Raw genomic sequence first — 22,856 nt, 5'->3', positions numbered from 1 at the left:
AGCTATGGCTGCACACGCACACCAGCCTGGGCAACAAAATGAGACCTTGTCTCTCGGAAAAAAGAAAACAGCTGATTTTCTGAGTTCTGTAAGCTGTTCTAGCAAATGACTAAATCCAAGAAGGGGTCATGGAAACCCTGATTTATAACAGGTTGGTCAAAAGTACAGGTGACGACCTAGTACTTGCCACTGACATGTGAAGTGAGGCCAGTCTCGTGGGACTGAGCCCCTAACCTTAGGGTCTGCGCCAGCTCCAGGTAGTGTCAGAACAATATTGTGGATACCAAGTTACTATCCAGAGCACTGGAGAATTTGGTGTAGAACCTCCACACACACGTTCAGTGAGAAATGTGTGACTAGAGAGAAACGCAGGCTTCATTTTCTCACCTGCCTCCTTAACTGCAGAGGAGACGCAGTGCGTGGTGCTCATGAACAGAGCAAGCGTTAGAGTCACACCAGGCCCTACATCCGCCTCAGTCTTAATACTATGTGAGCGTGGGCAAAGCTCGGTATCCCCAAGTCTTCATCACTTCGTTCAGCAAATGGGGCTAACTGTGGCGCCTGCCTGAGATTTTGGAGAATTCATGAAACATTATGCTTGATGTTACTGTGACCATCACAGCTATTCCCAACTATTTGACAGGCACAGTGATGGATGATGACATCACAAAATTAGAAACTGTAGTGAGGTCTCTTTGGCAAAATTCCATACAAGTAAATTACTGTCTCTCCAAAGTATTCCTGCCACACTTAATTCAGCATTCCCTGAAGAACATGTGCCATCTTAATTGTCCAGGTCTTTACAGAGCTGCTTTCCCTGCCGGGAACGCTCCATCCCATCCCAGCCCACTCCCCATGCCTCCACCTCCCCCTTCCCTCCCCACTCTCATACAACTTTTCCTCATCTTTCAAACCCCGGCTTTAACGTCACCTTATCTAGAAGCTGCCCTCACTCCCCAGAAGTGCTTCCCACTGCTCTTGAGGCATGCACTATTATTTGATCATTATTGAGTTATTGTCCAAGTCTTTTTGTACCTGAGTAACATGCTGCCCAGTCAGTCTCTTCCTGGACTCTGAAGTCTTTCATGGTAAATCCAGCTGGAAGTGACATAAAGACATTCTTGAAAAATAAAAGAAGGAATGACAAGGACATCAGTATTGAAGTTTTAAATGGCATGTGGAAAGTAAGCAAAACTCAAGAGCTTCTAGGAAAAACATAGGAGGAAGGCATTACTGGGAAATATGCTAAAGAGTTCATGTTTATTTTACTTTATATTTTTGAGAAAGAATCTTGCTCTATCGCCTTGGCTGGACTGCAATGGTACCATCACAGCTCACTGCACCCTCAGCCTGCAGAGGTTCAGCCATCTTCCATCCTAATTTCTATCTTATTTAAGGAACGCAGTCTTACTGTGACTAAGGCTGGAGTGCAGTGGTGTGATCACAGCTCACTGCAGCCTCAGCCTGCAGAGGTTCAGCCATCTTCCATCATTATTATTGTTTTGGTTAACTTAGGAAAAAAATAGTCACTTTAAATGACGACTATCAAAGTTTTCATAAACAATCTAGGTAAATCATTAAAATAAAATAATTAGGTAAATGTAATAGGATAAATACATGTAGACAAACTCATTATAACAATTTTTTTTTTTGTCCGTGTGCTGTGGCTCACATCTGTAATCCCAGAACTTTGAAAGGCCAAGGAGGGTGGATCACTTGAGGTCAGGCATCTGAGACCAGCCTGGCCAACATGGTGAAACCTTGTCTCTACTGAAAATATGGCTGGGTGTGGTGGTGGGTGCCTGTAATCCCAGTTACTCAGGAGGCTGAGGAAGAAGAATTGCTTGAACACAAAGGTGGAGTTTGCAGTGAGCTGAAATCTTGCCATGGCACTCCAGTTTGGGTGACAGAATGAGACTCCATCTGAATTTTTTTTGTAAATTAAGGTTATTAGGCTGCTCATGGTGGCTCACACCTGTAATTTCAGCACTTTGAGAGACCAAGAGGGGAGAATCCCCTGAGGTCAGGAGTTTGAGGCCAGCCTGGCCAATATGATAAAAGCCCATCTCTACTAAAAAAAAAAAAAAAATTAGCCTGGCCTGGTGGTGGCCACCTGTAATCCTAGTTACTCAGGAGGCTGAGGAAGGAGAATCACTTGAACCCAGGGACTGGAGGTTGCAGTGAGCCGAGATTATGCCGTTGTGCACTCCAGTCTGGGCGACAGAGTGAGACTTTGTCTCAAAAAAATAAAAAAGGTTATTACACCCATGTATCTTTCTGTATGTGCATTACAAGTACTTGTAACACTGAGTTACAAGGCTTTGATTCTTGAGTGTAAAAAGAACACCAAGCCCTGCTAACCCTTAAACACTGACAGCAAGGCCTCATCTTCAGGCTTGGTAGAAGATGCCAGTCAAAATAAACTGTACTCCTGAGGCAGAGGATCAGAAATTAGAGCTGTCTAACTCCTCAAGGCCCAGGGACTATTGCCGTAGAGGCAGGGACGTGAGATTGTACGGGCTGATTTTGAGAGATAAAATAAGTTCAGTTTCTCTTGAACTCCCGACCTCAGGTGGTCTGCCTGCCTTGGCCTCCAAAGTGCTTGGATTACAGGCATGAGCCGCCATGCCCGGCTAAGTTCAGTTTCTCTAATAAATGAACCATCAATGTCAAAGGCACACTGATGAAAGACCAGCATGCGGGCCCCTATATTAGATTAACAAAGTTTTCTTGAAGCATTAACTGACTGCTTAATAAAGGTTATAAAAGGCTTATGGAAGTTATAGCTTATGATTAAGATTAAAATGTTATAAATTGTTTGTAAAATTTTGAAAGACAAATTTAATTGACTTCATGCTCATTTTTGTTTTTTGTTCTTGTTTTTGAGATGGCGTCTCGCTGTGTCACCAATGGTGCGGTCTCAGCGCACTGCAACCTCCACCTCCCAGATTCAAGCGATTCTCCTGCCTCAGCCTCCTGAGTAGCTGGGATTACAGGCGCCTGCCACCGTACCTGGTTAATTTTTGTATGTTTAGCAGAGACATGGTTTCACCATGTTGGCTAGGCTGGTCTGGAGCTGCTGACCTCATGATCTGCCTGCCTTGGCCTCCCAAAGTGCTAGCATTAGAGGTGTGAGCCACTGCAGCTGACCACTGTTTTTATTAGGACCTATTGTTTGGAAGGTTAAGTCTTCTGTTTCAAAAAGTGCTTTGAAGGATTTTGCACGTTAAAAAAAAAATTCTTGAGTTATCACCTTGGTCAAGTAAATGACTTATTTTACAATGACCTGTGGATCACATATTTAAAATCTTTTATATTTGGCGGACTTTCCAAAATCAAATTATAAATTTTGTCTTTTTCAGACCTAATTAATTATTGAAGACATGTGTTTTCCTAAAGTCCAAAAATGACATAATTTGGCTTATTTGGTATAAAAATCATACAGGAAACACTGTCAAATATAAAAAAGTGTTTGGTTTTCTTTGGGCTATGTTTGTATAAATATGTTATTTGGATGTGTTCCAAAGTTAGGGGGAACTCCTATAATTCTGATATGACTTAGTGTAAATTATCAGTAATAATTCTAATTCTGTTAAATTATTGTGTGCCACAGAGGCAACACATTTCCTTGTCAATTGTGTCCTTGACTATGGCTGCCCTAACACTTTTGTCATCCACAGACAACTGTCGTCTTGTTTTGACCCTCTTCAGAAGGTGGTTTTTAAATCAGCTGTCAAACTCTGACAGGTACTCTTGAATACAAGTTTTTGATGACTTTGGAGGTTGTAATATCAGAATAAGAGAAAAACGTTTAGGACTCCTGGAGAACTGAAGTGTTCGTGAATAGCAAGAAGAGCAGGAGTTAACTACATGGACTGGACTAATAGAAGACGGAAGTAATCTTTTTGACTTTTTGCTCAAAACACTGCTGATTCCTTTGTCTTCTTTTTTTGAGACAGCGTTGCTCTGTTGCCCAGGCTGGAGTGTTGGCATGATCTCGGCTCACTGCAACTTCTGTCTCCCAGGTTCAAGTGATTCTTGTGCCTCAGCCTCCCAAGTAGCTGGGATTACAGGCATGCATCACCACACCCAGCAATTTTTTAAAAAAATTTTTTAGTAGTGATGGGGTTTTGCCATGTTGGCCAGGCTGGTCTCAAACTCCTGCCTCAAGTGATCTACCCATCTTGGCCTCCCAAAGTACTGGGATTACAGACATGAGACACCATACCCAGTCTGTTTTGTTTTTTCAGAGTCAAGGAAACTTTTCTTTTGAGCTACAGGCAACTTTTAACGATTGGGTCTAATCCTTGGCCATGCACGGTGGCTCATGCCTGTAATCTCAGCATTTTGGGAGGCCAAGGTGGGTGAATCATCTGAGGTCCATAGTTCAAGACGAGCCTGGCCAACGTGATGAAACCCTGTCTCTATGAAAAAATATAAAAAGTCGCTGGACGTGGTGACAGAGGCCTGTAATCCCAGCTACTTGGGAGGCTGAGGCAGGAGAATCACTTGAGCCTGGGAGGTGGAGGTTGCAGTGAGCTGAGATCACTCCGCTGCACTCCAGTCTGCTGGATGAGAGTGAAACTCTGTCTCCAAAAAAAAATTAATATATTGCTATGTACAAACTCTAGAGCTATTTGTTTCTATCTGATTTACACAGAATTTGGAACCCATTTGCGGGTATTATTGACCAATGGCAATACAGTTATTTGCATAAGTGTCACAAGCATCTGTTTTCATTTATAACAGGACTCAGTTGGAGAAACTTGTTATTTTTCCAAGCTTTGACTGGAATAATGTGCTTTCCTTGAAGGAATCAAACTTGATGTATAGAGCCAATGAAAGCCCCTTGGCAAAACTGGCATTATACCTTTTCTACACAGTCCCTGTACAGGGTTCCTAGCATGGTAAGTAAAGAATGGTGCCGGGCACGGTGGCTCAAGCCTGTAGTCCCAGCACTGTGGGAGCCCGAGGCGTGTGGATCACGAGGTCAAGAGATCGAGACCATCCTGGTCAACATGGTGAAACCCCGTCTCTACTAAACATACAAAAAATTAGCCGGGCATGGTGGCATGCGCCTGTAATTTCCGCTACTCAGGAGGCTGAGGCAGGAGAATTGCCTGAACCCAGGAGGCGGAGGTTGTGGTGAGCCGAGATTGTGCCATTGCACTCCAGCCTGGGTAACAAAAGCGAAACTCCATCTCAAAAAAAAAAAAAAAGAATATCACTTTCTGACAGCCTAGAAGCCCCAAGTTTATCTTGGAACCTGAAGAGGTGAGGAATTTACCCAGCTCATAGGGATTTGATGGTACAGTCCATGGTTGGGCTTGGCTTTAAAAAAGTCTTATCTGAGATTCCTTCTATGGAACAAAATTCCATCAAAACTATCTTGAAAGCCTATGTGGAAGAATAATTATCCTTGTTGTGCTCTATACAAATAATCAGGCCACGTATAATAGAGCAAATCAGTCCTACCATTATTTGTCTTTAGTAAAAATGGGAAACTGGAGAGAGAAAAATTATGTTTTAAAAACTACAGTGCACCTGTTGTTGGATTCTACTCTTGCCTAATGTTTTTCAATTTTTATTATTTTCTACAGTTTGAACTGCATTCTAATTTTTCTTGGTTACAAGCCATCAAAATAATGTGTTCAATTTTTTCCCCTCCTTTTCCCACATTTTTCCTAATTTGGAGTCACAAAAACTAAACTGGGCTTTGGTAAACCCCTGCAACCTGCAGCTAGACAACTTAAACTTCAGAAGAAAATTCCAGCAACCTGTTTACGCACATCAGCCACTTTCGTGCCTGCCTGCTGATGTATGAACTTCAGAGCAGTGTGGCCTGTGCTGACTTCCCAGGAAGGTTCTTCTGTTTGTTATTGTTCTCCTGTACTCTCCCTAGTTTCTCTTTATAGAACACGAGACTGCAACCTGCCAAAAATGAACTTTTCTAGTAACTTTGGATCTACCTGTCTAGAATAAACCATCCTAGCCATGAGAGATCAGAGAAAACCTGAGACCAGAGACTTGTTTTTTCCTAAAATGCTTTCTCCAAAAGATTTTTTAAAAGAAAATATGGAAAATATGAAAGGAAAATAAATCTTGGGGCTCCCAAATCACTAAGCTAAAGGGAAAAGTGAAGCTGGGAACTGCGTAGGACAAAACTGTCTCATTCTATTCAAGGTCACCCCTCTGCTCACTGAGATGAATGCATGTCTGATTGTCTCAGATTAATCTGGAGAGGTTAATCATGAACTCAAAATCACGTAACCGTTTGTCTCTTATCTACGTGTGGCCTGGAAACCCCCTCTTTGCTTTCACTTCTCCTGCTTTCTCCTCCAGTTGTCCTACCTTTCTGCATTGAACCAATATACATCTTACACGTATTGGTCGATGTCTCATTATCAGAAGCGTTTGAGTCAGAATAACTTCATCCTGAGTGAGGGCTAGGGAAATGAAGCTGGGACTCGCTTGACTGTATTCCCAGAAAGTTAGGCATTTCTAATCTCTAGATGTTTATTGCTAAGGGAACAGATTAATAACATTTACTAAACAGATTCAGACTTAGGAGTGTCCTGATATCCCCATGTCTTGATAACAGTAGCATCCCTAATTTTGCTTTAAAGATAATATCTATTCTTGCAAAATACAGTAATTTAGAAAATGAATCCTTCATCCAAACCTTATAATCTTTTTTTATTCTATATATAAATAAGTATCATACCTAAGGTGAACACGTTTCTCCTCTTACTTTTGAGAATGTCCTATTCTGTCTATGGAGTGGCTGTTCTTTCACCATTTTACTTTCTGAATAAACTTTCTTTCACTTTGCACTGTAGAGTCGCCCTGAAAAATCAATTTCTTGGTTGCTGTCTCCGTTTCACTGTCATTTCCAGGAAATTCTGGTCTTAGGAAGAAACATTGGGAACAAAAAAGCATTAAAGGCTTCACATCTAAAATTGCTAATTACCATTTGGTATTTAAAAGCTATGAGCAATAGGATTAGATAGAAATAGTTACGTTCTGTTGCTGCTGTGCCCGCCAGGCGTGATCAACAGGCGCTGGGATAGAAATCAGTGGGCTTTTCTCCTTGTGCTTTTGTTTCATTTGCACTCTAAAAACCCTTCTTTCTTTTCTTGGATTCAGGCACACTGGCTTTGCTCATCCAATCCGTGCTGGCACTATTGCCCTGAGACCGCTTGCTGCACTCATTCCCATCTGAATTCTCTTCTTTTCCTTTGCCTTATGTGACATTTCTTTTGTCAGATGCTGTGCTATGGGTTATCTAAGATTCATGGCTCAGCTCATTTACATTATTCAGATGGTGTGAATAAGAATAAGAGAATTCCATTCAATTTTGTTTTGAGATGGAGTCTTGCTCTGTTGCCTAGGCTGTAGTGCAGTAGTGTGATCTTGGCTCATGGCAACCTCTGCCTCCCAGGTTCAAATGATTCTCCTGCCTCAGCTGCCCAAGTAGCTGGGATTACAGGTGCCTGCTACCACACCAGACTATTTTTTTTATTTGTAGTAGAGATAGGGGTTCACCGTGTTCACCAGGCTGGTCTCAAACTTCTCACCTCAAGTGATCCATTTGCCTCAGTCTCCCAAAGTTCCGGGATGACAGGTGCGAGTCACCGTGCCTGGCCAAGGGCTTAATTTTTGGCAGGGATTTCCTCATTAATGTAGCTGTCCTTAAAAACCTCAAAAGCCACAAGCACTCAACAGCCAGTCTGTGAGAATGGCTGTGGGAGCTGAACACTGCAAAGCCACAGAGGCAGAGCTGCCCAAGGCCTTGAGAGCCTACCCCTTGCACCAGTATACTGTGGATGCAGGACATGAAGTCAGAGGAGATTCTTTTGGAGTGTTAAGATTTAGTGGCCAGTCACCGTGGCTCACACTTTTAGTCTTAACACTTTGCAGGCTGAGGCAGGTGGATTGCTTGAGTTCAGTTCAGGACCAGCCTGTGGAACAAGCTGAAACACAGTCTCTACAAAAAAAAAAAATTAGCTGTGCGTGGTGGTGTGCACCTGTAGTCTCAGCAACTTGGGAGGCTGAGGTGGGAGGATCACCAGAGCCTGCGAGTTTGGGGCTGCAGTGAGCTGTGATCATGCCACTGGGCCTGGGGGACAAAGTGAGACCCTATAACAAAAGACTTTAGGGAAGCAAGTGTGAGCCCCAAAACCAGAGACAGGTCTCTGTTAATTTAGGAAGTTTATTTTGCCAAGGTTAAGGGCATTCACCCCTGACACCACCTCAGGAGGTCCTGATGACATGTGCCTAAGGTGGCCAGAGCACAGTTTGGTTTTCTATATTCTAGAGAGACATGAGACATCAATCAACATATGCAAGGTAAACATTGGTTTGGTCTGGAAAGGTGGGACAACTGTAAGCAAAGGCAGGAAGTCTCAAAGAGGAGAGGAGGATTCCAGGTCATAGGTAGGTAAGAGACAAATGGTTGCATTCTCCTGAGTTTCTGATTAGCCTTTCCAAAGGAGGCAATCAGGTATGCATTTATCTCGGTGAGCAGAGGGGTGACTGAATAGAATGGATTGGCGCTGAGCAGTTTCCAGTTTTTTCCCTTTAGCTTAGTGATTTTGGGGCTCCAAGATGTATTTTCTTTTCACAGAAGTATACTGACAATAAAGGGCACATAATAATGACATGCTGGCCTGGAACGGTGGCTCACGCCTGTCATCTCAGCACTCTGGGAAGCCGATGCAGGTGGATCACCTGTTAGTAGTTCAAGACCTGCATGACCAATATGGTCTCTACTAAAAAACAAAAATTAGCCAGGCATGGTGGCATGTGCTTGAGCCTAGGATGTCAAGGCTGTGGTGAGCTGTGCTCGTGACACTGCACTCCAGCTTGGGTAACAGAGCAAGACCCTATCTAGAGGAGGAAGAGGAGGAGGAGGAGGAGGAGGAGGAGGAGGAGGAGGAAGAGATGAATTCAATGGCAAAATATAACACTCCTAAATAGACATCTATAGCTTCAAAATATGTAAAGCAGAAGTTGAAAGAAATAAAAGAAATTAACTAATCTACAAACACAGCTGGAAAATATAATGTACCTCTCTCGGTAAATGAGAGAAAAGGAATATACATATTTTAGTAATATATAGAAGAACTGAATTGCCCTATTAAGCAACTATACATTTTATCTCCATAAAATATTGCAGAAAAATTTTCAGAGTAGACACTCATTCTAAGTGCATGAGAAACATTAACAAAAGAATATATTCTAGTCCCCTTGGGTGGCTGTTCTTGGCCCCCTGGGGTCTGTCCTGTCCCCAGTACTCTCCTAGGCTAGGGGTGTGCTGCAGGGTCCTGCAAAGGGAAATTGTGCTACCATGGTGCCAGTCATCCCCTCCTCTAAGGCTCTGGGCAGAGGCTTTCTTGAAACCAAGGAGACAGCCCTGATGTACTAATCACCTACACGGTCATTCTTCCTCTGTCTTGAATAGCATGTCTGTAGCTGAGTAATTCTATGGCTCTGTCTTGTAAAACCTAAGAAGTCCAACAGCCTTCCTTCATTTTATCCCATTTTCTCTGTTTACTTTAGTTCTAGCTGGCAGTGTTTCTGGTCTGTAAGCTCCATTCTCAGCTTCTGGTGTGATGGCTAATTAGGTCCATGATTCACACCCACATTAATCTTATCAAATTGTCAGTCTGTCACACCATAATGCCCTCTTCAAAACATGCTGTCTATTGTTTTTTGTCTTTTTTATGTTATTTTATGTTTAGCGCCAGAGCCATCACACTGGAAAACATGCTATCTAAGTTTTTTTGTGTGTAATATGAATAGGCTGAGAATGTTTCCCATCTGTAATTTCTAGTTCTTTTTTGCATAAACATTTCATCTTCAATTCATTTCTTTTTTCTTACATGTTACTATAAGCAGCCAGGCGGAATAAAGCCACTCCTTCAACACTTTGCTTAGAAATCTCTTCAGCAACATAAAATTGACAGATGAAAATCTGTCAATTTAAAGATAATATAAAAATAAATTTCTTTAGCTAAATATTTAATTTCATTACTTGCAAATTCTACCTTTCACAAAACACTAGAGCATACACACACTTTTGCCAAACTCTTTGCCATTTTATAATAAGAATTGCTGTTTCTTCATTGTCCAATAATATATTCCTTATTTCCAGCTGAGACCTCCTCAAAATGGCCTTTGCAGTCCATATTGCTTTCAACATTCTTTCATGATTGTTTGTGTGTTCTCTAAGATGAAAGTCTTCTGCCATGTGAGGACACAGTAAGAAAGCATTTATTACAAACCTGGAAGAGGACCCATACCAGACACTGAATCAGCCAGTGTCTTGATCTTGGACTTGTCAGTCTCCAGAACTGTGAGAAATAAATGCTTGTTGTTTAATCCACCAGTCTATGGTGTTCTGTTATAGCAGCCCAGACTGATGAAGGCAACTGTCTTCTCTTGTTTGCTGTTATCTTTAATATTTTTCCCCAAATTTATGAAGACTCCAATCAATCATAGATTATGAATATTTTTTGCCTTTGTGCAACTTACCAGAGTCTCCAGACTTACTAAGCCCAAACTTCTTGGTGTAAGATGCAAAGATTTCATGAAGGTGTGACATAAGGTGTGATAGCAAGATGGATCGCTCCTGTTTCCTGGGCAGTGTGTTCTGGTTATGAGGGACTGGCACCATATGCTCATTGCTGGCATAATGCTTATGCTTCTAACTGTGCTGTCATCTTCCATTTCCAACCATGCTCAGAGCCATCTCACAGGTAACACGACTAAGTCTTCAGTGGACTATTTTTTCCCCTTTCACATATCTGCATTGACCCCAGTGGATCTGAAGGCAGAGCATCAAGCCAAAGTAGATTATTATTGAACCTTAAGACCTGATGGAATTTGCCTTGCTAGGCTTTGAACTTGCTTGGAAACTGCCACCCTTTTCTTCTTCCCTGTTTCTCCTTTTTGGGATGGGAATGTCTGCCCTATGCCTGTCCTGCTCTTGTTTTTTGGCAGCACATAGTTTGTTTGGTTTTGCAGGTTCACACTTGAAGAAGGATTTTGCCTCAGAATGAATCATACCTGGAGTCTCACCCATATCTGATTTAGATTGCATTTAGATGGGACTTTGGACTTTAGAATTGGCGATGGAATGAGGTCAGATTTTGGGGGCTACTGGGAAGGAATAAATGTATTTTGCATGTGAAAAGGATATGAATTTGTTGGGGGCAGAGGTGGAATGCTATGGAATAAATGTTTGTGTTCCCCCCAAGTTAATGTTGAAGCCTAATCCCCAAAGTGATGGTATTTGGGTTATGAGGCTGGAACCCTCATAAATGGGATCAGTGACCTTATAAGAGGAGGCACAAGAGAGATGATCTCTCTCTGTACCATGTGAGAATACAGCACTGTAAACCAGTAAGCAAGCCCATACCAGGAACTGAATTGGCCAGCACCTTGATCTTGGCCTTCTCAGTCCTCACAACTGTGAGAAATAAGTTTGTTTTTTATGTCACCCAGTCTGTGGGATTTTTGTTATAGCAGCCCAAATTCACTAAGACAATGGTGATGTAAACACAGAGCATGATTTAGAGGGGCTGGTATTTTCACAATTAGGTGGATAAACTGTAGCGTGGAAGCTACACTTGGCACCAGTTTCTGGATTGTTGAAATTGGAAACCCTAAGGTATATGAGACAGACTGACCACCATTCTTACTGATCAATTTGACCTGAGGACGTCTATGATACTGAAACATGAAACGTATAACTAAAAAGTTGTTTATTTCTTTTGTTTTTGAGACAGGGTCTCTCTGCATCAACCAGGCTGGAGTGCGGTGGCATGATTGCCACTCACTGCAGCCTGGACTTCCTGGGTTTGAGCAATTCTACCACCTCAGCCTCCCAAGTAGCTGGGACCACTGGTGTGTGGCACCACACCAGGCTATTTGTTTTTTATTTTTAGTAGAGACGAGGTGTCACTATGTTGCCCAGGCTGGTCTTGAACTCCTGGGCTCAAGTGATCCTCCTGCCTTGACCTTTTAAATGTTGGGATTATAGGCATGAGCCACTGTGCCCGGCCAACTAAAACGTCTGAATCTCCTGAGTTGGCCAACTGCTTTTGGAAGGGTAAATAATCCAGAGTGGTCACATCTGAATAAGGAGAAGTCATCTGACGTGAGGCCAGTACCAGGGACAAGGCCGTAGAAGCTAGGCATGGAGAACCGGCGTGGAGGACTACCTTGCAGTGTCTCCAAATCCTCTCTGGATAGATGAACACATCAAGGTCAGAGGCCTCAGAGTAGTGGGAGAAATTGGAGAAGATGTACAAATGTGAGGTGCAGATGTGCAGTTCAGAGAATTCCATGAAGAGAGGAAACCTTCGCTAGGGGTGAGGGCGGGGGAAGAGTGGTGTGCAGGACTGTCAGGCTCGTGCAGGGCAGATGTCTGAAAGCCCCTAAGTGTTTTGAGGGAGCTAGAGCCCCTGCATGAGGGTGTGTGGATGGACGGGCAGGGTCAGAGGGAAGGCAAGAAAGCTGCATATTGGAGACACAGAGCATACTCCTGGCTGGGAGTGGGTGGTGTTTTGCCTCTGAGGACAATCCACAGGTGACCATGAATGTGTTGGGTTCCCCAGTAGAGAGGACAGTGAGCCCACATGGGGGACACTATCAGGAGAGTCCGTGCCCCCTACTCAGTACATTTTACCTCTCCTCACTTTGGATTTTGTCCTGCAGCTCCAGGGAGCCGAGAGATGGTTCCTTCCAGCTGTGCATGAAGAGCATTAAGCTGTGAGCTGAATGAGGGAAAAAAAACCCACTGGTTCACTTAAAAAGGGGGCAATACATATCACTTAGAGGAGGATTAAAAGCTGTGGTGTTTGTGAATTCCTAGCAGCAGCCTAATGTATGTTCGATGTGTAGAAAGAAACTGCTCCATCCCTTCCTCAAATGCCAGGAAGCCATGGAGTCTTCCTGCACACATGGAGGGAAAGTGCAGGTGCTCATAATTGCGCATAGACAGATAAAACTCAATCCATGTCAGAAGTTACAATGCAGAGCTGTTGTAGGGATAGAGTTAATGCTGGGGTTAGGGCTCAGGGGCCAGAAGTTAGGATTTGTGATTGGGTTCTGGTTTGGTTCGGGTTGGTGTATGGATTGGGTTAGGATTGCGGGTGGGCAGCCCCGTGGGGGCTGGACCAGGGCGGTCCCTCTGCCCAATTCCCTGCCATGCCTTGAGCATCGGGATTCCTTTGCTAATCACTCCGTGCACCTTCTTCACAGGCTTAGTGCTCCACGGCCCCTTTTGTATCTCGCCCACTCAGCAGGGCTCTCCTCATTGCTCGCTCCACTCAGGGACACTTTTGTCCTGTCTCTTTGACCTAAGAATGCCCTCAGCAGCTGGACATCGGGTTAGGTGGTTGCTCTGGTGGGCATGAAGGAGAACAGCACGAGCCTCACCCTCCAGACCTGTTGTCCTGTGTCTGAGGTCAGGGCATTTTCATGCTTGTTTTCTAGCGTCATAGACTTAGGGGGGAAATAATTGCCTTCTCAGGCTATGGCTCTCCTACATGTCCTAAATGTACTAGTCCCTCTCTGCTCTCATGCCTGCTCCCTCTGATTTGGTTGTAATGGCCTCTTGTCTCTTTAGAGCCCAGGCTGATAACTTCTTAGCAAACAGCACTTCGTTCCCTCAGTGGTCTCCAGCTCCTCCTCCATGCGCCTGCTCTGACCCTCTCGGCAGCTGCCCTCTGTGACCCACCGAGTGACTCTGCTCCATGTGTAACACGTTCACCTCCTAACACTCTATTCACTTCAGGGTCCTGTTGGAAGACAGTCTGGTCATGGTCACTGCCAAGCACTTACAATGGTACCTGATGTAGAAAGAGGACTGGATGGTTCTGTTTACCCAATGTCTCCCTGAGACAGAACCTTTCCTGATGGGTAGAAAGATAACTGGTTGGGTCTTGTCACCCAGTGTCACACCCTGGACAGAGCCTTTCCTGATGAGAAGATGACTGGTTGGGTTTTGTCACTCAGTGCCCCCCAAGACAGCACCAGTCCTAATGGGCAGAAAGAGGACTGTGTGGATCTACTCAAGCAGTGTCCCTTCGAACCTGTCCTGGCGGGCAGAAAGAGGATTGGGCGTGTCTGGTCACCGAGTGTCCCCTGAGACACAGCCTGTCCTTGAATTATCTTTTCCAGCCCCTCGGGGCTGGTCCCTGGATCTCCCAGTTCCATCTGAATTCCCTGTTTTACTTTTTGCTTGCTGTTGAGCGGAGCCAGCCCCTGTCTCCTCACCAGGTGAGGTCCTCTCTGAGCACTGTGTTTTGCTTTCCACTTCTGGGCCCGCCGCTCATGGTGATGAGGAGGGCTCGGCTGGTGCCGCTGGAGTGAATGATGTGGGAAAAGATAAACAAGGAGCAGGAATGTCTTATTGCTGGATGTTACTCAACCTGGAGCTGGGTGGGTGGGGGGTACTGCGGAGCAATACTCTCTCCTGAGTCCAGAGGGGGAGGGTCTTTACAGGATCAGGAGGTCCCCAGATGGGAGAGCAGGCCTTGAGCCTGGCAGAGGGAGCCTCTATTTGTAACACTGTGTTCCTTCCAGGTGCAGTGTCCGAATGGACAGGTCTCCTGTGTTGCGTTCTGGGAAGCCAGGGTGTTCCTTGAGTTTTCAGAAGGCAGCCTAGGCTTAGGCATCCCTTGTGAGCTGGGCCAGCACCCCAGGAAAAGCAGGTGTGGATGGTATGGGTGTTTAACACAGCAAGTTACAGAGCTTTATCACTAATAAAAGTAGAAGTATCCAGAATTCCCTCAGGGTTCTGTTGAGAAGTATTGCGAGATTCTTTGTGATGTTTGAATAGTTTGGTTAGCGACTCCCCATAGTGGAGAGTTGTGGCGGAGAAAGCAGGGGGTTTTTGTTGTTGACATTGTTGTTGTATTTTGATTTTGTTTCATTTTTTTAAATTGAGACAGAGTCCCACTCTGTTGCCCAGGCTGAAGTGCAGTACATGATCTCAGTTCACCGCAACCTCTGCCTCCCTGGTTCAAGTGGTTCTCCTGCCTCAGCCTCCTGAGTAGCTGTGATTACAGGTGCGCGCCACCTCGCCCCACTAATTTTGTATTTTTAGTAGAGACGAGGTTTCGCCAAGTTGGCCAGACTGGTCTCAAACTCCTGACCTCAGGTGATCCACCCACCTTGGCCTCCCTTTGCCCCGTTGGAAAAAAATCAGTTGACTTGAGGTCAAATGAATGATGGGGTTCTCTATTCTGTTCCACTTATCTATGTATCTGCTCCTTCACCAGTCTCATTTTCTTTGTTACTGCGGCTTTACTTGTTTAGATCTGGTTGTGTAACATTTTAAACTTGTCCTTTTTCAGCCTTATGTCATCCATTCTGGGTTTAGGCAGTTGTCTGATTGTGATTTGGCTGAATCTATAGATCAAGTTTGAAATAATTGTCACCTTCAGAATAATGGGTGTATTTCTCGGAAACAAGGAATATCTCTGCATTTACATATACATACATATTTTAAAACATCTTTTTGAGATGGAGTCAGCTCTTGTTGCCTACACTGTATTGCAATGGCTTGATCTTGGCTCACTGCAACCTCTACCTCAGGTGGAGTTTTAAGCGATTCTCCTGCCTCAGCCTCCCGAGTAGCTGGGACTACATGTATGTGCCATCACACCTGGGTAATTTCTTTACTTTTAGTAAAGACTGGGTTTCTCCATGTTGGTCAGGCTGATCTCAAATTCCCGACCTCAGGTGATCCACCCACCTTGGCCCCCAAAGTTCTGGGATTTCAGGTGTGAACCATCACTCCCAGCCTTATATATGTTTATTTTTATTCATCTCAACTGTGATTCGTGGTTTTCCAAATGGTTTTTATAAGTTTTGTGAGATTTACACTTAATGGATTCGTTTTTGGGAGTGCTCTTGTAAATGGTATTTTAATATTTTAAGTTCCAGTTGTTCCTACACACTATTGTTGATACAAAAAAAATCAGCTGAGTTTTGTCTGTTGCCCATCTTCTTTGTTCCTCTTATCTCCATCTGTTCTGATCAAGGCATGGGATGGTGGGCTCGATTTCAGTTGGAATCCAGCTAATTTTTATATTTTTTTGTAGAGATGGAGTTTCACCATGATGGTCAGGCTGGTCTCGAACTTCTGAAGTAGTCATCTGCCCGCCTCATCCTCCCAAAGTGCTGGGATTACAGGCATGAGCCACCATGCCTGGCAATAATGTTTGATAAACATTGAAATTTTACATTTGATGAAATATATGAACTATATCAAACTTCAAGGTCATGAAATTAATTAAAATTAGTCCTCTCTGTTTTCTGGGCCTTGACCATTTTAAATAAAATGAGAATCTGTTAATTTTATTAACCACACTGTTAGCAAGAGGGCCGTGAAGCATCCCTGGCTGCCAGCAGGGGGCACACAGGGACGATACCGTGAGCAAAAGGACCCTGCAGTGCTCTGGTTGCCAGCATGAGGCTTGCCGCCATGGCACTGTCCGCAAGAGGATCTTGCAGTGCCTCCAGCGGCCAGCAGGGGGCGTGCTGCCACTATACTGCGAGCAAGAAGACCTGGCAGCCCAGGCACCACACCGTGAGCAAGAGGACGCTGCCTTGTCCTGATTGCCGGAGGGAGATGTGCTATCACTACACTGTGAGCAAGAGGGCCGTGCAGTTCCCCGGTCCCAGCAGGGGATGCTGATCACCGCGCTGTAAGAGGGCCCTGCAGTGGTCCTAGCCGCCAGCAGGGGGCGCGGGCACAGCGCTGTGAGCAAGAGGGCCCCTGCAGTGACTGGCCGCCAGCAGGTGGTGCCCGAGCCCGCCTTTTCAGATTCCTGAGGCTCCGCCTCCGGCGTGCATCGCGTCACATCGCTGGCGTCACGGCGCACGTCACGGCGCCGGCGTCGGCGTCACGGCGCTGGCGTGCCTGGCAGTGTGCGGAGTTGCATTCCCCTCAGTACAGACGTGGGGGTGCACTGTGAGGTCGGAGCTGCAGTCACCAGCACAGACCCAGCGCGGGCACCGAGAAGACAGAGCGGCGTTCTCAGCGCAGACCTTCGGGGCACCGCTCGCTTTGGGACAACTCCGGGCCGCGTCCACGGTGAGTGAAATCCTGCCTGTTTGCAGCCCGACTGCTGAGGGTCGGAGACTGGTAAGAAGGCCTCGGGGTGGAAACCCGGACAGCAAAAGCCCCTCTGAATCCTGCGCGCCGAGGTTCTCCCGACCCGAGGCCGGGCGGCCGCAGTGTGAGGTCCGCACCGCAGCCTCAGAGCATAAACAGCGTTCCCGAGGCAGATGACATTCGAACTCGGAACACAGCACCCGCAGTGCTCGTGATGAAACACCTGTGATGCTGCTGCCCGGCTCAGTCCAGTGTGACTGTCAGACCCGCGCGGCCCGCGGTCCAGCGCTTACTAGTCAGCCCCGAAATGCCGGTGCAAACGGAGAAAGTCATGTAGGGTTAGGGTCAGGGTTTAGGCCTAGGGGTTAGACGAATTTTAGGCAAAGTAAATTTAAAGCTTATTAGAGCAAAGGAACGGTTCGTGAATCGCGCCTGAAGCAGCAGAATGGAAAACAGGGTTCGGGGCTGCGAGCTCTTAGCGGTGGCGGCGGAGGGAGGTTTCTCCCGGGCTCCAGCTCGGCGACCGCTTTTGCTGGGACGGTTCCCTCGGGGCCCGAGTCATACAGCCACTAGCGGCTGGGCTTTTTGTCACTGACCAGGGTTGGTGTGTTACTTTTTTAAAGTCAGTTAAATGCCTCCAAGGTCGGTTTCTGTTTGCTTAGGGGAGACCTCAGGCTAACGGCCTCCTTTTTTGCTTTAACACAGCAAAACCCTAATTCACTTTAATTTTACCTTCCGGGCATGAATAGAAGTAAGTTCACATTTTTGTTATTCAGAAAGTCGGTGTAAGTGGCACCCTATATGTGGTGGCGCATAAAATAATGTCTGTTAATCATTGGCATCTTAGATGAGATGAAGTATGTTAACTCCATTAGGCTTTGTTACTAAACCACAACAGGAGTTGAGTTTCTGTTTTTCCTTCTAGGCTTTAACCATTTAAAATACACTCAAGTATCTCCTAACGACGTGGATACTTTCTGAGAAATTTGTCCGTAGTGATTTCATCCTTGTGCGAACACCGTAGAGTGTCCTTATAAAACCTAGCTGGTGTAGCCCACTCCACACATAAGTTATATGGTATAGCCTGTTGCTCCCATGCTACAAACGTGTATGGCACGTCTCTGTACTGAATGCTGTAGTCAACTGTCACACCATGGTGACTGTGGATTGTGATCCCAAAATATGAGTCAGGTCTCAGTCAATTTAGAAAGCTTATTTTGCCAAGGTTAAGGACATGCCCATGATACAGCCTCAGGAGGTCCTGACAACATGTGCCCAAGGTGGGGTGGTCAGGGTAGAGCTTGCTTTTATACATTTTAGGGAGACAGGAGAAACCAATCAATATGTTTAAGATGTATAGTAATTTGGTCCAATAAGGCGGAACAACTAGAATCGGGAAGTGGGGCTGCTTCCATGTCAGAAGTAGATAGGAGACAAAGGGTTGCATTCTTTTGAACCCTTGATCAGCCTTCCACTGAGTACACAATTTAGTCTGTGAAATGCTCAAAATGAGCTCAGTGAATTTGCTTTTTACATATACAATAGGGCAGAGGAATGGCACGATCTCGGCCCACCACAACTTCTGCCTCCTGGGTTCAAGCGATTCTCTTGCTTCAGCCTCCCGAGTAGCTGGGATTACAGGCATGCACACCACACCTGGCTAAATTTTGTATTTTTAGTAGAGATGGGGTTCCTCCATGTTTATCAGGCTGGTCTCAAACTCCTGACCTCAGGTGATCTGCCTGCCTTGGCCTCCCAAAGTGCCGGGATTACAGGTGTGAGCCACCATGCCTGGCCAGGAAGCATATTTTGATTTTGATGTTGTCAACTGTATTTCAGGCATAACTGTTTCCCTGGGAACCTTAAATACTGCTTTGGTATTTTATTATACAAAGCTCAGGTCCCTTTTTATCATATTCATTACTAGCTATATTGACATCTAAATTTAGAAACATTCTTGAGTCTGGGCTTCCAGGAATTCTTTTTGATCTTCTAAAAGGTAAATTATTTTTTCCCATAAGACACAGTGACATCTAAAGTCATATTGAATGTCCTGCCACTTTTGTTTCTCTAATTTCATCAGAAAGCATCTTCAGGGGAATAACTGTGACTATCCCTTTAACCTTTCTGTATTAGAAAACATTGTGATGAAACATTGAATGATTGTGGTCACAAATTCTGTTTATATTCTTCCTGTCTTCGAATGTTTTTTCCAGTGGCAAATACTTGCTTCTGTTCTGTTGTAGCTAAAAGGAATGCTGGGAAACAAAATAAAGACAAGAATTTATTAGAATAAGTGATCGAGTTACGATTTGCTATTTGAACTTTTTTTTTTTCCCCAACAAAGTCATACTTTTGAAAACATTCAGCAGTAAATCGAAATAGTCTCCAAAATGTGAATTTTTTTCCTGGTTCTCAGGTGACCAGCTTTCCTAGAGAGTGAATCATAGCACAAGCAAAGAAGATACGATGAATATGTTTACATGTATGTGTTAACATAAAACATGTAAAAGACGCATTTCCTTGAAGTTATATATTAGTTTGCGTAATTTATTTTGCAGCGTAGTGAATGCTCTTACTTTAAAGAGTAGTCATAGTGGCCAGGCGCGGTGGCTCACGCCTGTAATCCCAGCACTTTGGGGGGCTGAGGCAGGTGGATCAGGAGGTCAGGAGATTGAGACCATCCTGGCCAACATGGTGAAACCCCAACTCTACTAAAATACAAAAAAATTAGCCAGGTGTGGTGGTGTGTGCCTATGGTCCCAGCTGCTTGGGAGGCTGAGGCAGAGGGTAGAGGTTGCAGTGAGCCGAGATGGTGCCACTGCCCTCCAGCCTATTGACAGACCGAGATTCTGCCCCCGCGTCCGCAAAAAAAGTAGGAGTAGTGTCTTATTAGTACAAAGAATTAAGTAGATATTTGAAAAAAAATACAATTTTTAAATAAAGGTTTTATTTTAAATTAATCTTAGATTCACACAGAAATTGGAAAGAAAATGCAGATTTCCCATGTCGACCCAACTGAGTTTCCCCTCTTATTAACATATCAGCATGTATCAGATATGTTATTAACATCTTTTTTTTTTTTTTTTTTGAGATGGAGTCTCTCTTACCCAGGCTGGAGTGCAGTGGTGTGATCTCAGTTCACTGCAACCTCTGCCTCTCGGGTTCAAGCAGCTATCCTGCCTCAGCCTCCTGAGTAGCTGGGATTACTGGCACCTGCCATCACGCCTGGCTAATTTTTGTATTTTTGGTAGAGATGGGGTTTCACCATGTTGGCCAGGTTGGTCTGGAACCCCTGACCTTAGGTGATTCTCCCACCTCTGCCTCCCAGAATGCTGGGATTACAGGCAGGACCCACCATGCCTGGCCAACATCTTACATCATTTGTCACAGTTGATGACCGGATATTACTCTATTATTAAATAAGCTCACATTTTATTTGGTTTCCCTTAGTTCTGCCTTTTTCTGTCCAGGATCCCACAAGACATTTAGTCATCATGTCAGGTTCTTCTTGGCCGTCACAGTCTCTCATACTTTCCTCTGAGGACTTGGAACACTGTGAGGAGGATTGGCCAGGTATTGTGTAGAATGTCCTCCATTGTGGTTTACTTGGTGTTTTTCTCATAATTAGACTGGGGTTATGGGTTTAGGGGAAGCAGATTAGATATGTAGTGTGTTCACAAAAAGTCAAAGTCTATAAAATATTTGAAGAGATGTATTCTGAGCCCACCCAGTGGGTTAGGCTGGGGTGGAGCTTCCAGGTTATAGGTAGATTTAAACATTTTCTTATTGGCAGTTGGTTGAAAGGGTTATTATCAATAGAAAGTAATGTCTGGGTTATGATAGGGATTATGGAGACCAAAGTTTTATCATGCAGATGAAGCTTCCAGGTAGCAGGCTTCAGAGAGAAGAGATTGTAAATGTTTCTTCTCAGATTTAAGGTCTGTTAAGAAACTAAATGCTGATTGGCTTTTCCTGAATTCCAAAAGGTAGGAGGGCATAATGAGGCATGTCTGACCACCTCTTTTTCATCATGGCCTGAACTTCCAGGTTAACTTTGATGTCCCCTGATGGAGAGGAGGGAGTCTATACAGATGGTTGGGGGAGGGGCCTTTGAATTTTATTTTTGGTTTGCAGGTACTATTCTAGTCACTTCATGCTCTCAAGATGTGTTATCACCATTAGTGTTAACTTTGATCACCTGGCTGAGGTGGTGTTTTCCGGTTTCTCACTGTGAAGTTACTTTTTCCCCATGTCTATATCGTACGTATGGTTTTGGTGGAAGTCACCATGTGGAGCCCACTATTAAGGAGTGGGGAGTTAGCCCCACCTCCTTGGTGGCTGACTGTCTATATCAGGTATTTGGAATTCTTCTGTATAAGAGATTTCTATTCAGCCCATTTGTGTATCTGTTTAATCATTAATTTATGCCACACAATAGATACACAATCAGATAGTTACTTTCATCTTTTGGTTATTATCCAATTCTACAGTATTTTGTTGCTCTCTGTTCATACTCTGTGGCCATTGGGAGCTCTTTCTTTGCACTGGCTCCTTTTGACATAATTTCATGTATTTACTTATTATTTACAATTTATTTCTGTTACTTCAGAAGTATCCTGGCTCATGTATTTTCTGTCCCTGTCCTAGTTTTAGTCTTTTTTTTTTTTCAAGGAGCCCTGTTAGATGATGGTATTAAAAACTTACATCTGGCCACTAAATGTGGTCATTGCATCATGACCCTCACAGCTGACAGTGCAAAGAAACACGTGTGTGTATTCTAACTTATATGTACCCGCTTAATTATAAAGGTTTCTGCGTGGAACCATCTGTGTATATATTAAGCTAAATGTGAGTTTATGCTTACATTATATATATTCTGATCCATTATCACAGAGCTCATTCTAGGCTCCCCCCATTTCTTATCTGTAGCTTCTCACTCTCACAGTGAGGAAACTGGCTCCCACTATCTGCACTTTATTTCATCCCTTGTTCCATTGGGAACAAGGAATTCATTTTTGATCTAGATTCCAGGTTGGGATTTAGTGAGAAATATGTTTGGTCTCTGTCTCCAGTTCCTTGTACAGGGCTCCTAAAACTTTTATAATTTCCTGAACAATAGGGGTGCTAGCAACATCCTGTGTTCTAATATTTGGTCTTTGGCCCTGGTCCCTGATGTAGAGTTCCTAAATTCCTTGGAATCTCCTGAGTGGTAGGAATGTCTTCTGTAAGGGCCCTCTGTGGGTTCCTGGATGGTTTCAGGATGAGGCATGGTCCAGAAAGACCAAGCCATGGTAGGAAGCTTGTAACTGTTAGCTTCATGTGCAGTCCTTTTGGGGGTGTGAAGGGACTGCAGATTGAGTTAATAATCGATCATGTCTACATGATGAAGCTTCCATAAAAATTCCTACAATATGGACTCTGGAAAGTCCCAGATCAAGTCTGACAAATTTGATGTCTAGTGAGGGCTCATCCCTCCTAGATTGTGCCTTCTAGCCATTTCCTGACATGGCAGAATGGGGAAAAAGTCTTCTAGATTCTTTTATAAGGGTTCTGGTTTCATTCATGAGGGCAGCACCCTCATGATCCAGTCACCCCTCAATTACCTCTGAATACCATCCCTTTGGGGATTACGTTTCAACATAGGAATTTGGAGGATATACACACATTGAGACCGTAGTAACTAGTAAACATAAGTAAACGTTTTCCTGAGTTCCATAAG

The 22,856-nt window shown here is 44.4% G+C and overlaps 1 protein-coding gene and 1 long non-coding RNA gene across 44 annotated transcripts in view; one reads left to right on the top strand and one right to left on the bottom strand.

The window, feature by feature from the left end:
* The window catches only part of TPST1 (tyrosylprotein sulfotransferase 1), a 281,231-nt gene that overhangs the window by 235,993 nt on the left and 22,382 nt on the right, over window positions 1-22,856 (top strand). For 20 of the 39 annotated variants that reach the window (XM_078353633.1, XM_078353608.1, XM_078353620.1 and 17 more), the window contains 2 exons: window positions 2,888-15,080; window positions 16,119-17,113. Coding sequence is in view for 10 of the 39 variants with exons in the window: in XM_078353655.1 (XP_078209781.1) it covers window positions 3,681-3,744 (64 nt within the window). In the remaining 29 variants the exon portion in view is untranslated. Of the gene's footprint in view, window positions 1-2,887; window positions 15,081-16,118; window positions 17,114-22,856 lie in introns of those variants that run through there. The other 19 variants (XM_078353677.1, XM_078353673.1, XM_078353647.1 and 16 more) reach the window with 11 other exon arrangements.
* The window catches only part of LOC128931440 (uncharacterized), a 133,493-nt gene continuing 125,571 nt past the window's right edge, over window positions 14,935-22,856 (bottom strand). For all 5 annotated transcript variants that reach the window (XR_013528402.1, XR_013528406.1, XR_013528407.1 and 2 more), the window contains one exon: window positions 14,935-19,392. This is a non-coding gene — a long non-coding RNA (uncharacterized LOC128931440). The remainder of the gene's footprint in view (window positions 19,393-22,856) is intronic.

Source organism: Callithrix jacchus, chromosome 2 (genome assembly GCF_049354715.1).
Source record: "Callithrix jacchus isolate 240 chromosome 2, calJac240_pri, whole genome shotgun sequence".
NCBI lineage: Eukaryota > Metazoa > Chordata > Mammalia > Primates > Cebidae > Callithrix > Callithrix jacchus.
Note: the sequence above shows the minus strand (reverse complement) of the source record. Positions and strands in the feature narration are given on the sequence as shown.